The sequence below is a fragment of the Pavona decussata genome, unplaced genomic scaffold (assembly GCF_977016875.1).
Source record: "Pavona decussata unplaced genomic scaffold, jaPavDecu1.1 SCAFFOLD_154, whole genome shotgun sequence".
NCBI lineage: Eukaryota > Metazoa > Cnidaria > Anthozoa > Scleractinia > Agariciidae > Pavona > Pavona decussata.
In genome coordinates this window covers 382,470-397,918 of record NW_028145566.1, presented here as the reverse complement: position 1 = coordinate 397,918, position 15,449 = coordinate 382,470, and the positions used below count along the sequence as shown (strand labels likewise).

General features: G+C 40.4%; 4 protein-coding genes across 4 annotated transcripts in view; all 4 read left to right on the top strand.

Annotated features, from left to right (window-relative positions):
• LOC146466030 (HEAT repeat-containing protein 6-like) overlaps positions 1–15,449 on the top strand; it is a 95,190-nt gene that overhangs the window by 43,668 nt on the left and 36,073 nt on the right. The window lies entirely within an intron of this gene.
• The window catches only part of LOC146466016 (melanocortin receptor 5-like), a 159,616-nt gene continuing 144,281 nt past the window's right edge, over positions 115–15,449 (top strand). Inside the window, exon 1 of the mRNA XM_085127848.1 lies at positions 115–1,458. Coding sequence (XP_084983974.1) covers positions 202–1,227 — 1,026 coding nt within the window. The 5' untranslated portion in view covers positions 115–201 and the 3' untranslated portion in view covers positions 1,228–1,458. The remainder of the gene's footprint in view (positions 1,459–15,449) is intronic.
• On the top strand, positions 8,076–9,029 carry LOC146466039 (galanin receptor 2a-like). Its single transcript, XM_085127885.1, has one exon. The coding sequence runs from the start codon at positions 8,076–8,078 to the stop codon at positions 9,027–9,029; it is 954 nt and encodes a 317-aa protein (XP_084984011.1).
• LOC146466038 (cannabinoid receptor 1-like) lies at positions 13,166–14,125 on the top strand. The gene has a single exon (XM_085127884.1). It carries the CDS (start codon positions 13,187–13,189, stop codon positions 14,123–14,125), a length of 939 nt encoding a protein of 312 aa, XP_084984010.1. The 5' UTR covers positions 13,166–13,186.

Below are 15,449 nucleotides of genomic sequence, written 5' to 3'. Positions count from 1 at the left end.
TTGAGAAAGCGCGCGCGTTACATCTGACGTCATTTTTATTGTCTGTACTCTTATAGACAATAGCCACGAGCCAATCAGCGCGCGGGAATTTGGACAGTTATTGTAAAATCAATTTTGGATAATACCCAGTGCAAAGTCGTTCTTCAACAAACTGCTTTCGTCCACCAAACAGTGAACACCTCTAAACAGAACGTGTCAAAAATGTCCACTTCTGGTTCAGGCATTTCAACCGCGGCCTTCGATTCAAGCAGTCATTTATTTTTTATATCTCAGATTATTTTAACCGTTATGATAAGCGCACCAACTGTCCTTTCGAACGTGGTATTGCTGACTTCAATCTACCGGAACACTGATCGAAATCAGTTGAACCAGTCACCGGCCACACTGCTTGTGGTAAATTTGAGCATGTGTGATTTGCTGATAGGTGTTTTGCCAGGATTTGGAAGTCTTTATTACGACATCGCTTTGTTCAACCGCAAAACAACAGAAGATCTGGCTGAAGCAAGAATCTTGTTTACCTTTGTTGCCGTTTTTGCAAGTATCGTGTCCTCTTGTACAATAGCTGCGATGGCTTTGGATCGCTTTTTCGCGGTTTCATCTCCGCTTCAGTACAAAGCACGCGTCACCAAAGCGAAGATCAAAGTAATTATCGCGGTTTGTTGGGTTTACGCCTTGCTGTTCCCTTGTTTATCACTGGGTGTATCTATAACAGTATTTCTTCTCCTTTACTGCCATCTCCATGTTTCATTTCCATTGATCATCCTGCCTTATGTGTACTGGAAAACGTACAGTGCTCTTCGTTGCCATAATAACCAAGTAAGAAATTTAGCTGACGGAATAGAGGCAATGGACTTTGCTCACAGAAACAGAGAACGGAAAATGATATCAGCCTTTTTACTTGTTCTCGTCTTGTTTTACGTAACCTTCTTGCCTCACTTTATCGCTCTGAATATGATAGTTTTTGAACCGTCTTACTTGAACGTGGAAAGTTTTCTATTTTTTCTTTACACGTCAAATAAGTTTATTTTAGTGAACTCCAGTTTAAATCCGTTCATCTATGCATGGAGAATACCAAAGTATAGGCGAGCGTTTAAAGACGTGTTCTGTAAATGTAGCTTCCGCAATCGGTCTATAAACACAGTGGCTGATGCACGTATGATCACGTCTGGAACCCGAGCAGTTTCCTTAATTTCTTCTATCCAGAACAATTGCAATAACGAGGACTAGCTGGCGATGATCGTAATTTTTTCACGTATATATAGTTACCAATCAGAATAAATAAAAGCTAACCGTTTTTAAATCATTGCTTAACTGTTAATACTGTAGATCGGTGCTAAACCCCACCTTAACTGGCGCTCAATTTACTCAGTTCTCTTCCTAATAAATGAAGCCGTTCTGTTGTCGTGTACGTAAGTGCTATAACGATATGGAATACTACATTGTGTACACCCTAATAAGGTGTCCAACGTCACTGACTGGTGAAGAAACAAAAGTTTAGGGTTTACCCCTAACTTTCAAAAAAAATAAACCCACAGCAGTTACATTTTTTGTAGAGTGAGTAGCCATAAAATAATTTTTATTTAAGTTACAACGTTTTTTTAAAGTTAACGCGTTTCGGTTAAAACTTCATCTATCTTAAATTAAAAAAAAATTTTCCCCTGCCTTGTTTTACTCGCTCGAGATTTCTAAATTTAAATTTTTTTGTTGGTTACCGTGTAACAGCTTCTGTAACGGCTTCCATTGTTGATTGGTTCCCTTTTACGGCTTGAATTGTTGATTGGTTTCCCTGTAACGGCTTGCATTGTTGATTGGTTGCACTGTAACGGCTTGCATTGTTGATTGGTTTCCCTTTAACGGCTTCGGTGTTGATTGGTTGCCCTGTAACGGCTTGAATTGTTGATTGGTTGCACTGTAACGGCTTGCATTGTTGATTGGTTGCCCTGTAACGGCTTCCGTTGTTAATTGGTTGCCCTGTAACGGCTTCCGTTGTTGATTGGTTGCTCTGTAACGGCTTCTGTTGTTGATTAGTTCCCCTGTAACGGCTTGCATTGTTGATTGGTTGCCCTGTAACGGCTGGCATTAATGATTGGTTGCCCTGTAACGGCTTGCATTGTTGATTGGTTGCCCTGTAACGGCTTCCGTTGTTAATTGGTTGCCCTGTAACGGCTTCCGTTGTTGATTGGTTGCTCTGTAACGGCTTCTGTTGTTGATTAGTTCCCCTGTAACGGCTTGCATTGTTGATTGGTTGCCCTGTAACGGCTGGCATTAATGATTGGTTGCCCTGTAACGGCTTGCATTGTTGATTGGTTGCCCTGTAACAGCTTGCATTGTTGATTGGTTGCCCTGTAACGGCTTGCATTAATTATTGGCTGCGCTGTAACGGCTTGCATTGTTGATTGGTTGCCCTGTAACGGCTTGCATTGTTGATTGGTTGCCCTGTAACGGCTTGCATTGTTGATTGGTTGCCCTGTAACGGCTTGCATTGTTGATTGGTTGCCCTGTAACGACTTGCATTGTTGATTGGTTGCCCTGTACCGGCTGGCATTGTTGATTGGTTGCACTGTAACGGCTTGCATTGTTGATTGGTTGCCCTGTAACAACTTGCATTAATTATTGGCTGCGCTGTAACGGCTTCCATTGTTGATTGGTTGCCCTGTAACGGCTTGCATTGTTGATTGGTTACCATGTAACGGCTTGCATTGTTGATTGGTTGCCCCGTAACGGCTTGCATTGTTGATTGGTTGCCCTGTAACGGCTGGCATTGTTGATTGGTTGCACTGTAACGGCTTGCATTGTTGATTGGTTGCCCTGTAATGGCTGGCATTGTTGATTGGTTGCACTGTAACGGCTTGCATTGTTGATTGGTTGCCCTGTAACAGCTTGCATTGTTGATTGGTTGCCCTGTAACGGCTTGCATTAATTATTGGCTGCGCTGTAACGGCTTGCATTGTTGATTGGTTGCCCTGTAACGGCTTGCATTGTTGATTGGTTTCCCTGTAACGACTTGCATTGTTGATTGGTTGCCCTGTAACGACTTGCATTGTTGATTGGTTGCCCTGTACCGGCTGGCATTGTTGATTGGTTGCACTGTAACGGCTTGCATTGTTGATTGGTTGCCCTGTAACAACTTGCATTAATTATTGGCTGCGCTGTAACGGCTTCCATTGTTGATTGGTTGCCCTGTAACGGCTTGCATTGTTGATTGGTTACCATGTAACGGCTTGCATTGTTGATTGGTTGCCCCGTAACGGCTTGCATTGTTGATTGGTTGCCCTGTAACGGCTTGCATTGTTGATTGGTTGCCCTGTAACGGCTGGCATTGTTGATTGGTTGCACTGTAACGGCTTGCATTGTTGATTGGTTGCCCTGTAACAACTTGCATTAATTATTGGCTGCGCTGTAACGGCTTCCATTGTTGATTGATTGCCCTGTAACGGCTTGCATTGTTGATTGGTTACCATGTAACGGCTTGCATTGTTGATTGGTTGCCCTGTAACGGCTGGCATTGTTGATTGGTTGCACTGTAACGGCTTGCATTGTTGATTGGTTGCCCTGTAACGGCTGGCATTTTTGATTGGTTGCACTGTATCAGCTTGCATTGTTGATTGGTTGCACTGTAACGGCTTGCGTTGTTGATTGGTTGCTTTGTGACGGCTTGCATTGTTGATTGGTTGCACTGTAACGGCTTGCGTTGTTGATTGGTTGCTTTGTAACGGCTTGCATTGTTGATTGGTTGCCATGTAACGGCTTGCGTTGTTGATTGGTTGCACTGTAACGGCTTGCGTTGTTGATTGGTTGCACTGAAACGGCCTGCGTTGTTGATTGGCTGCATTGTAACAGCTTGCATTGTTGATTGGTTGCACTGTAACGACTTGCATGGTTGATTGGTTGCACTGTAACGGCTTGCATTGTTGATTGGTTGCACTGTAACGGCTTGCGTTGTTGATTGGTTGCCCTGTAACCGCTTGCGTTGTTGATTGGTTGCCCTTTAATGGCTTGCGTTGTTGATTGGTTGCACTGTAACGGCTTGCATTGTTGATTGGTTGCCTTGTACTGGCTTGTGTTGTTGATTGGTTGCTTTGTAACGGCTTGCATTGTTGATTGGTTGCCATATAACGGCTTGCGATGTTGATTGGTTGCCCTGTTATGGCTTGCATTGTTGATTGGTTGCCCTGTAACGGTTTCCGTTGTTGATTGGTTGCCATGTAACGGCTTGCATTGTTGATTGGTTGCCATTTAACGGCTTGCATTTTTGATTGGTTGCCATGTAACGGCTTGTATTGTTGATTGGTTGCCCTTTAATGTCTTGCATTTTTGATTGGTTGCCCTGTTACGGCTTGCATTTTTGATTGGTTGCCCTGTTCTGGCTTGCGTTGTTGATTGGTTGCCCTGTAACGGCTTGCATTGTTGATTGGTTTCCCTGTACTGGCTTGCGTTATTGATTGGTTGCCGTGTACTGGCTTGCGTTGTTGATTGGTTGCCATGTAACGGCTTGCATTGTTTTACCGCGGAAATCGTGCGGTAATAAAATTCCAGTACCCCAGAGTCTCTCCTGGCGATCAAGCGCTAGCCAAAGAGCCCGAGGACTCTGGGTAGAGGTTACAAATTTAACAATATCCAAACACTTAGTTACTGCTGGCCGTTCCATTGCCAAATTAGTGTATGCAATAGGCAATTATCATTATTAAAGGAAAAAAATCCTCGTTTAGCTTTCCGAAAGTACCGACTAGGCGCTAAATCTAAATTCAGTGAGAGATGTTTCCTAAGGCTAAGTTGTATTCAGAGCACAGTGCACTCAAAGTTTAATGATCTTCTACTGTTAAAGGGACAGTACTGAGCTATTTGCAATTTAAAAGATTTGATCCACGCACGCTCTACAGCATAATGAACAGTACTATAGTCGAACCTGTATATAACGGCCACGCTCGGGACTTGAGTAACTGACCGCTTAATACAGGTGGCCGCTTAATACAGGATCACTAAAAATACTCACTAGGCGTGGTCTAATCTCAATTTTAATGGCGTATCATACAAAAACACTTCATGCAAAGAAACAATAGGACAATCAACACTCTTTCAAGTGATCAATACTTTAAACAAAGTTCAGTGCCAACTTGTGACTGAACGGTATAATATACGTGTAATAGTGTGTTAAAGTACTATATAAGAAATATTGTCCTCTACTCTCCTTCGGTATACAGTGCTCATTTCTATGACTTACAGTTCACAACAAAATATCTCATTCCTTCATTTCATAGTTGTTACGCTCAATGTTCAATGTCACATGGCTGAAGGACAAGTTAATTAAAGAGGAATTTCTTGCTAAAGAGTGAAGCATATTCAAAACAAACTTTTTTTTAGCGTTGGTGATATGGTACTGTACTTCAGCACATTGCGGACATCTGAAAAGCGTTAACTATATTAAACGGCCGAGTATCAGCTTACATTAACGTTGTACATGTTATTTCTTTATAGTGATGCTGGATCGCATTTTAAACACAATAAAATACCGCATAAAATAACATATGGCTTAGTTTCCATTCAAGGGTGGCCGCTAAATACAGGTAAAAATAACAAAGAAAGACAAACATAGGACTTCTACAGGGTGGCCGCGGCCGCTTAATAGAGGTGGCCGCCTAATACAGGTAACAAATACAGCGTTTGTATGAGTAAGCAATCGGGACTTTAAAAACTGGCAGGTTAATAGAGGGTGGGCGCTTAATACAGAGCCGTTATATACAGGTTCGACTGTACATCTAATTACTTCTTGAGAGTGTGTATTCAAACTTTAAAGCATGTTAGAACAACTTTGAACAGCATGAGAAACATTTCCAGAGGAAAGTATTTCTCGACAGCCTTTCCTCAGGTTGAGGGGCAATTATAAAGCTATTACCGACATTATTAGCTAGTGCTTTTGAGTCGTAATGTAGGAAATGCTTTCATAAAAAAAAACGTCGTTTTAAAAAATTATTGTCACTCCAAAGGAAAAAACTGTCGGTGATTACTGATTTCCAAAAGCTTTTTTCAAGATATTTTCTTCATGTGTAGCGCGCTTGTTTCGGTTCATGGGTTAAAGAACGATGTATATTCATGTGTAGCGCTTGTGTTAGCTCATGAATTTGAGAACGAGATATATTCATGTGTTGCACGCTTGTTTCGGTTCATGGATTAAACAAAGATGTATATTCATGTGTAGCGCGCTTGTTTCGGTCATGGGTTAAAGAACGATGTACATTCATGTGTAGCACTTGTGTCAGCTCATGGATTTGAGAACGAGATATGTTCATGTGTAGCACGCTTGTTTCGGTTCATGGATTAAACAAAGATGTATATCCATGTGTAGCGCGCTTGTTTCGGTTCATGGATTAAACAAAGATATATAGTGAGCGCGCTTGTTTCGGCTCATGGATTAAAGAAAGATATATTCATGGCTCATGGATAAAAGACTGAACGAGATATATTCATGGCTCATGGATTAAAGAAAGTTATATTCATGTGTAGCGCGCTTGTTTTGGCTCTATCGATTAAAGAACAAGATATGTTCATGTGTAGCGCGCTTTTTCGGCTCATGGATAAAGAACGAGATATATTCATGCGTAGCGCGCTTGTTTCGGTTCATGTATGAAACAAAGATGTATATTCATGTGAGCGCGCTTGTTTCGGCTCATGGATTAAAGAAAGATATATTCATGGCTCATGGATAAAAGACTGAACGAGATATATTCATGGCTTATGGATTAAAGAAAGTTATATTCATGTGTAGCGCGCTTGTTTTGGCTCTATCGATTAAAGAACAAGATATGTTCATGTGTAGCGCGCTTTTTCAGCTCATGGATAAAGAACGAGATATATTCATGTGTAGCGCGCTTGTTTCGGTTCATGGATTAAACAAAGATGTATACAGCTGTTTCGAAAAAGGTTGTCCAAAAAAAGCGTAAAAGCGTACGCGACAATGACGAAAGTTAGTCTGGGAAATACCCAACAAATTTCAATAAAAGCTCAGAATCCATAATGCCTCGACCGTACAGCGAAGACTTGAGATGGCGGGCGGTATGGATTCCGAGCTTTCATTGAAATTTATTGGGTATTTTCCAGACTACCTTTCGGCATTGTCGCGTACGCTTTTACACTTTTTTGGACAACTTTTGTCGAAACAGCTGTATTCATGTGAGCGCGCTTGTTTCGGCTCATGGATTAAAGAAAGATATATTCATGGCTCATGGATAAAAGAACGAGATATATTCATGGCTCATGGATTAAAGAAAGTTATATTCATGTGTAGCGCGCTTGTTTTGGCTCTATCGATTAAAGATCAAGGTATGTTCATGTGTAGCGCGCTTTTTCGGCTCATGGATAAAGAACGAGATATTCATGTGTAGGACGCTTGTTTCGGCTCATGCATTAAAGAACTAGGTATTTCGCTTAAAGATGAAGGAAGATTAAAGTCATGACTTTTTTTTTGAGATGCAGATTCCATTGCTTAACCAATCGACTGACCACTTTTCCATTTGTACAAATGGTACCAATGGTACCAATCGACCATTCGTTTTCGCACGGCTTACACGTGTAAATGAGATGAAGAGCGTGGGCGACAGGTGAAAACTCGAAAACAAATAACCCCCTTCTCGCCACCCCTCTCTTGGGGAATGAAAAGCACCATCAATTTCAAATAAAACACTTTGGGATTGCTAACTGTAAGAGAAAACGATCTGAAAACGCAAGTAGGACGAACACATTTCGTTAGTTTTGCCCAAATGAAAACGACTTTTTAAAAACTCCTTCATGTGGGAAAAACGCAAATTGTTTATTCATATCTATTGATACTTTAATAAAAGTGCTCTTTTCAAGCTTATTATCTCTTAATACCTCAAAGCTTTCCGTCACCTCTCTTAAGCCAGTAAAACATTTATTGTTAGTTTTTTCTTTTCTTGATGAAATATCACCGGTGGGTGGACAATTCAATTCCCACGAAGATATAATATTTAATTTAAAATAATACCCAGTACAAAATCGTTCTTCCACAGACTACTTTCGTCCACCAAACAGTGCACACCTCGAAACAGAACGTGTCAAAAATGGCCACTTCTGGTTCAAGCAATTCAACCGCGGCCTTCGATTCAAGCAGTCAATTATTTTTTACATCTCGGATTATTTTAAACGTCATTATTAGCGCACCAACTGTCCTTTCGAACGTAGTTTTGCTGATTTCAATCTACCGGAACCCTGATCGAAATCAGTTGAACCAGTCACCGGCCACACTGCTTGTGGTAAATTTGAGTGTGTGTGATTTGCTGATCGGTGTTTTGCCAGGATTTGGAAGTCTTTACTACGACATTGCTTTGTTCAACCGTAAAACAAGAAAAGATCTGGCTTGGGTAGTATTCTTGTTTACCTTTGTTGCCGTTTTTGTAAATATCGTGTCCTCTTGTACCATAGCTGCGATGGCTTTGGATCGCTTTGTCGCAGTTTCGTCTCCGCTTCAGTACAAAGCGCGCGTCACCAAAGCCAAGGTCAAAGTATTTCTCACGGTTTGTTGGGTTTACGCCTTGCTGTTCCCTTGTTTATCACTGGGTGTATCTACAGCAGTATTTATTCTCCTTAACCTGCATCTCCATGTTTCATTTCCATTGATTATCCTGCCTGTTGTGTACTGGAAAACTTACAGTGCTCTTCGTTCTCATAACAACCGAGTTGGAAATTTAGCTGACGGAAGAGAGGCAATGGACATTGCTCACAGAAACAGAGAACGGAAAATGATATCAGCCTTTTTACTTGTTCTCGTCTTGTTTTACGTGACTTTCATGCCTCACTTTATCGCTCTTAATATGATGGTTTTTGAACCGTCTTACTTGAACGTGGAAAGTTTTATGTTTTTTCTTCAGGGGTCAAATAAGTTCTTTTTATTGAACTCCAGTTTAAATCCGTTCATCTATGCTTGGAGAATACCAAAGTATAGGCGGGCGTTTAAAGACGTTTTCTGTGGATGTGACTTCCGCAATCGGTCGATAAACAGTGGCCAAAGAGCCTGAGGACTCTGGGTAGAGATTAAAAATTTAACAATGTCCAAACACTTAGTTACCGCTGGCCGTTCCATTGTCAAATTAGTGTATGCAATAGGCAATTATCATTATTAAAGAAAAAAATCCTCTTTTAGTTGTCCGAAAGTACCGACTAGGCGAAGGGGTGGTTTTCCACGGTTCCCATCATGCATTGCGGGCAAACTATATTATCAACGAGAGGCCACCAACGATAACCTTATAGACAGTAGACGCCGTAAGGCTCGCAAGTCCGCGATCCGCCGGCGAATATTTTATAGTGCAAAAACAGCCAACATTATTCGTCTGCCAGCAGTATTCCTGTTATATTTAATGTGTTTTATCACCAAAGTATGCTCATAAGGCGTCGTAGGTCACGACAATCTTATCGAACTCGTAAAGACAATAAGAGGAAATCGTTAACTGTTTTGGCATATTTTTTTATTGGAAAAACATCAGAAGGAAAATCTGCAGTCCACTCGCATTAATCTAGACAGAGAAAGTTAACGAGAAGCCGCCGAAAATTCCTCTGAACTTAGATTATTTCAATAGCAGTCTAAAAGACAGAGCTTGTTGAAACGCCTGTTATAAAAAAAATGCGCATCGCTCCCGCTGTGCTTGTTTATTTCATTTCGGTTCTACATCTACCTAACAGTAACACGCCGCTTTTCCGGTTAAATCGCCTTTGTCATGGCTTCGTTTGGATCGATTCCAACAGAATAAAATTTTACTTCCCGTATAACCCGACATTTCGAGCAAGAGAAGCAATTTATAAAGAAATTAACGTTAGGAAAACAATCTGCGCCACGGCGCGCGGTAAGTCGTTCACATCTGACTGATATGACACCAGAAATAACCTACATTCAACAGCAAATTTTGGGGCGAAAACGAGAGGTCAATAAAGGTCAATTCTTTTCATAGCAAACTTTGAGGTTTAAAATGTTGATTTTTAAAATCTTTGGCTTTCGAGCAGTTACTTTGTGTGCCGCATGAACGATTCAAAATGCTTATTACCGCTCATTGTGAAACAGTCGCTGATGACAACCAACAAATAAGGCTCCTAAAATTATTTTTATAAGATCGTATACGCTCAAAGAAACACATTAATCTCATTATTGAGAATTTAGCAACATAGTAAAAACTGTTTACTTGCCATTTCTCAGTTGTGAAGCGAAAAAATCCATGTGGAACTTCGACTAAAAACCACATATTCAAAGCTTTCACTGAAAGTCATTCATTCTCAAGCAACGCAAAGAACGATGGGAAAAGTGTAAATCCCCCCCCCCCCCCCCCTTGATTAGGCGCTCAATGCAAATTCAGTGAGAGATGTTTCCTAAGGCTAAGTTGTATTCAGAGCACAGTACACTGAAAGTTTAATGATCCTCTACTGTTAAAGGGACAGTACTGAGCTACTTGCAATTTAAAAGATTTGACCCGCGCACGCTCTACAGCATAATGAACAGTACTACATCTAATTACTTCTTGAGAGTGTATTCAAACTTTAAAGCACGTTAGAACAACTTTGAACAGCATGAGAAACATTTCCAGACGAAAGTATTTCTCAACAGCCTTCATTTAAATGCTCAGGGATCCTTTAATTAGGATCAAAAGTGGGAACCACATTACAAAACTTAGGGTTTGCTTTTAAGAGTGAAAGATTTTCCATTGCTCAAACTAATAGTTTCCTCAGGTTGAGATGTAATTATAAAGCTATCACCGACATTATTAGCTAGTGCTTTTGAGTCTTAATGTAGGAAATGCTTTCTTAAAAAAAAACGTCGTTTTAAAAAATTATTGTCTCTCCAAAGGGAAAAACTGTCGGTGATTACTGATTACTGATTTTAATGCCCCACCGGAAAGATTTGTAAATCATGTGTCCTTATGTGTAAAGCGTTTATATCTGACATCAAATGACCTCATTCAACGATTTAACTAATAAACACACGAAATTGGTATTGTACTCACAATGTAAACCTACTGTAATAAGCATGGGTTCTTAAAGGCGACGACCTCTAATTACACCGACCGGTGAGTGTTGTCTAATACACACAAACGGGATCGAATGGATTGGCTCGACAGTCTGTAAGTATACCATTGGTGAAATGCATCTCATTAAGGGGACTTAGGATATTTTCCCAAGGGATCAGGATGAGTACCAATTGACGACCGGAATCCCACCGTACTCAACCCTATCCATTAGGACAATAGTCTAAGTCCCCTTAATGAGATGAATTTTACCAATGGTGTACCGATAGAATGCCAAGTCACTCCATTCGTAACAATCGTACCAATGGTGCGATTGGTCAGTCCATTAGTACACCATTGGTAAAATGCATCTTATTAAGGGAACTATTTTCGTAATGGATAGGGCTGAGTACGGTAGGATTCCTGTCGCCCATTTGTGCCAATGGTACGATTGGTACCAATAGTGTGACTTGACATTCCATTGGTACACCATTGGTGAAAAGCATATCATTAAGGGGACTTAGACTATTGTCCTAATGGAAAGGGTTGAGTACGGTGGGATTCCGGTCATCCATTGGTAACGCGCTAGTTTCGGTTCATGGATTAAAGAACGATGTATATTCATGTGTAGTGCGCTTGTGTCGGCTCATGGATAAAAGAACGAGATATATTCATGTGTAGCGCACTAGTTTCGGCTCATGGATTAGAGAACGAGATATATTCATGTGTAGTACGCTTGTTTCGGTTCATGGATTAAACAGCGATGTATATTTATGTGTAGCGCGCTTCTTTCGGCTCATGGATTCAAGAACGAGATATATTAATGTGTAGCGCGCTAGCTTCGGTTTATGGATTAACGAAAGATATATTCGTGGCTCGTGGATAAAAGAACGAGATATACTCATGGCTCATGGATTAAAGAAAGAGTTATATTCATGTGTAGCGCGCTTGTTTCGGCTTTATGGATTAAAGAGAACGAGATGTCTTCATTTGTAGGACGCTTGTTTCGGCTCATGGATTAAAGAAAGAGATATATTCATGTGTAGCACGCTTGTTTCGGCTCTTGAATTAAAGAACGAGGTATGTTCATGTGAAGCGCGCTTGTTTCGGCTCATGGATTAAAGAGAGATATATATTTATGTGTAGCGCGCTTGTTTCGGCTCATGCATTAAAGAACGAGGTATTTCGCTTAAAGATCAAGGAAGATTAACGTCATGACTTTTGTTTTGAGATGCAGATTCCAATGGTTAACCAATCCACTGACTACTCTTCCATTTGTACAAATGGTACCAATGGTAACAATCGACCATTCGTTTTCGCACGGTTTACACTTGTTAATGAGATGCAGAGCGTGGGTGAAAACTCGAAAACAAGTAACCCCCTTCTCGCCACCCCTCTCTTGGGGAATGAAAAGCACCATCAATTTCAAATGAAACACATTGGTGTTGCTAACTATGAGAGAAAATGATCTGAAAACGCTAGTAGGACGAACACATTTCGTTATTTTTGTCCAAATGAAAAAGACTTTTTGGAAACTCTTTCATGTGGGTAGAACGCAAATTGCCTATTCATATCTATTTATACTTCAATAAAAATGCTCTTTTCAAGCTTATTATCTCTTAATAACTCGAAGCTTTCCGTCACCTCTCTTAAGCCAGTGGATAAGAGTGCTTCAAAACATTTATTGTTAGTTTTTTGTTTTCGTGATGAAATATCATCGGTGAGTGGACACTTCAATTTCCATATTATTCAATTTTGAATAATACCCAGTACAAAGTCGTTCTTCCACAGACTAGGCGAACATATTTCGTTATTTTCTGGCCAAGTGAACGGCGATTTTTTGAAAACTCTTTCGTGTTGGCAGAACCTAAATTGCTTATTCATTTCTATAGATTGGGATTTTCGTCTAAACTCCAGCTGCCTGAACTAAAATGCTCTTTTCAAGCTAATTATCCCCTAATGACTCATAGCTTTCTGTCACCTCTCTTAAGCCAGTGGATAAGAGTGCCTAAAAAAAAACATTATTAATTTTCTCTTTTCTTGATGAAATATCACCAATGGGTGGACACTTCAATACCCACAAAGATATAATATTCAATTTTGAATAATACCAGTGCACAGTCGTTCTTCCACAGACTGCTTTCGTCCACCAAACAGTGAACACCTCGAAACAGAACGTGTCAAAAATGTCCACTTCTGGTTCAAGCAATTCAACCGCGGCTTTCGATTCAAGCAGTCAATTATTTTTTACATCTCGGATTATTTTAAACGTCATTATTAGCGCACCAACTGTCCTTTCGAACGTAGTTTTGCTGATTTCAATCTACCGGAACCCTGATCGAAATCAGTTGAACCAGTCACCGGCCACACTGCTTGTGGTAAATTTGAGCATGTGTGATTTGCTGATCGGTGTTTTGCCAGGATTTGGAAGTCTTTATTACGACATTGCTTTGTTCAACCGTAAAACAAGAAAAGATCTGGCTTGGGTAGTATTCTTGTTTACCTTTGTTGCCGTTTTTGTAAATATCGTGTCCTCTTGTACCATAGCTGCGATGGCTTTGGATCGCTATGTCGCGGTTTCGTCTCCGCTTCAGTACAAAGCACGCGTCACCAAAGCGAAGGTCAAAGTATTTCTCGCGGTTTGTTGGGTTTACGCCTTGCTGTTCCCTTGTTTATCACTGGGTGTATCTCCAACTGTATTTATTCTCCTTAACCTGCATCTCCATGTTTCATTTCCATTGATCATCCTGCCTGTTGTGTACTGGAAAACTTACAGCGCTCTTCGTTCCCATAACAGCCGAGTTGGAAATTTAGCTGACGGACGACAGGCAATGGACATTGCTCACAGAAACAGAGAACGGAAAATGATATCAGCCTTTTTACTTGTTCTCGTTTTGTTTTATGTAACCGTCTTGCCTGTCTTTATCGCTCTGCATATGTTTGTTCTTCAACCGTCTTACTTGAAAGCGGAAAGTTTTCGATTTTTTCTTTACGCGTCATATAAGTTCTTATTAGTGAACTCTAGTTTAAATCCGTTCATCTATGCTTGGAGAATACCAAAGTATAGGCGAGCGTTTAAAGACGTTTTCTGTGGCTCCCGTGATCGGTCTATAAACAGTGGCTAATGCACGTATGATCACGGCTGGAACCCGAGTGGTTTCCTTTATTTCTTCTATCCATAACCATTGCAATAACGAGGACTAGCTGGCGATGATTGTAATTTTTTTCTCGTATATATATAATTACCTATCACAATAAATAAAAGCTAGCCGTTTTTAAATCATTGCTCAACTGGTATACTGTAGATCGGTGCTAAACCCCAACCTAACTGTAGCTCTATTTACTCAGTTCTCTTCCTAATAAATGAAGCCGTTCTGTTGTCGTGTATCGTAAGTGCTATAACGATAAGGAATACTACATTGTGTAAACCCTCATAAGGTGTCCAAGGTCAGTTAGAGATGAACAAACAAGTGTTAACTGTTTAACCCACAGCAGTTACACTTTTCGTAGAGCCAGCAGACATGTAGTAATTTTTGTGAAAGTAACGATGTTTTTTAAAATAAACGCGTTTCGGGAGAAACTTGATCCACCTTAAATTAAAATAAATTTTTTCCCTTGCTTGGTTTTACTCGCCGGAGGTTTCTAAATTTAAATTTTTTGATGGGTTGCTCTGTAAGATCTTGCATTGTTGATTAGTTTCCCTTTAATGGCTTGCATTGTTTTACCGCGGAAATCTTGCGTTAATAAAATTCCAGTAAACCGGAGTCTCTCCTGGCGACCAACCGCTGGCCAAAGAGCCTGAGGACTCTGGGTAGAGATTGTAAATTTAATAATGGACAAACACTTAACGACTACTGGCCGTTTCATTGCCAAATTAGTGTATGTAATACGCAATTATCATAATTAAAGAAAAAGTTCGACGTTTAACTACATTCGAACCTGTATATAACGGCCACCCTCGGGACTTGAGGAACTGGCGGCTTAATACAGGTGGCCGCTTAAAACAGGATCGCTAAAAATACTCACTTGGCGTGGTCTAATGTCAATTTTGATGGCGTATAATACAAAAATATTTCATGCAAGGAAACAATAGGACAATCAACACTCTTTCAAGCGATCAATACTTTAAACAAAGTCGTTAACTGTCGACACTGCCAGCGACAATTCCTGTTATCCATGGTACCGCGCAAACGCCCGTAGTTGTTCGGCATGTTCTATAACATCTGACAGTGATCTTTGAAGACGATTCATTCTCCATCACATGGCTGAGGAACAAGCTAATTAAAGAGGAATTTCTAGCTAAAGAGTGAAGCATATTCAAAACAAACTTGTTTTACCGTTTGTGAAATGGTACTATACTTCAGCACATTGCGGACATCTGAAAAGTGTTAACGATACTAAACGGCCGAGTATCAGCTTACAGTAGCTTTGTACATGTCGCAGTTTAAG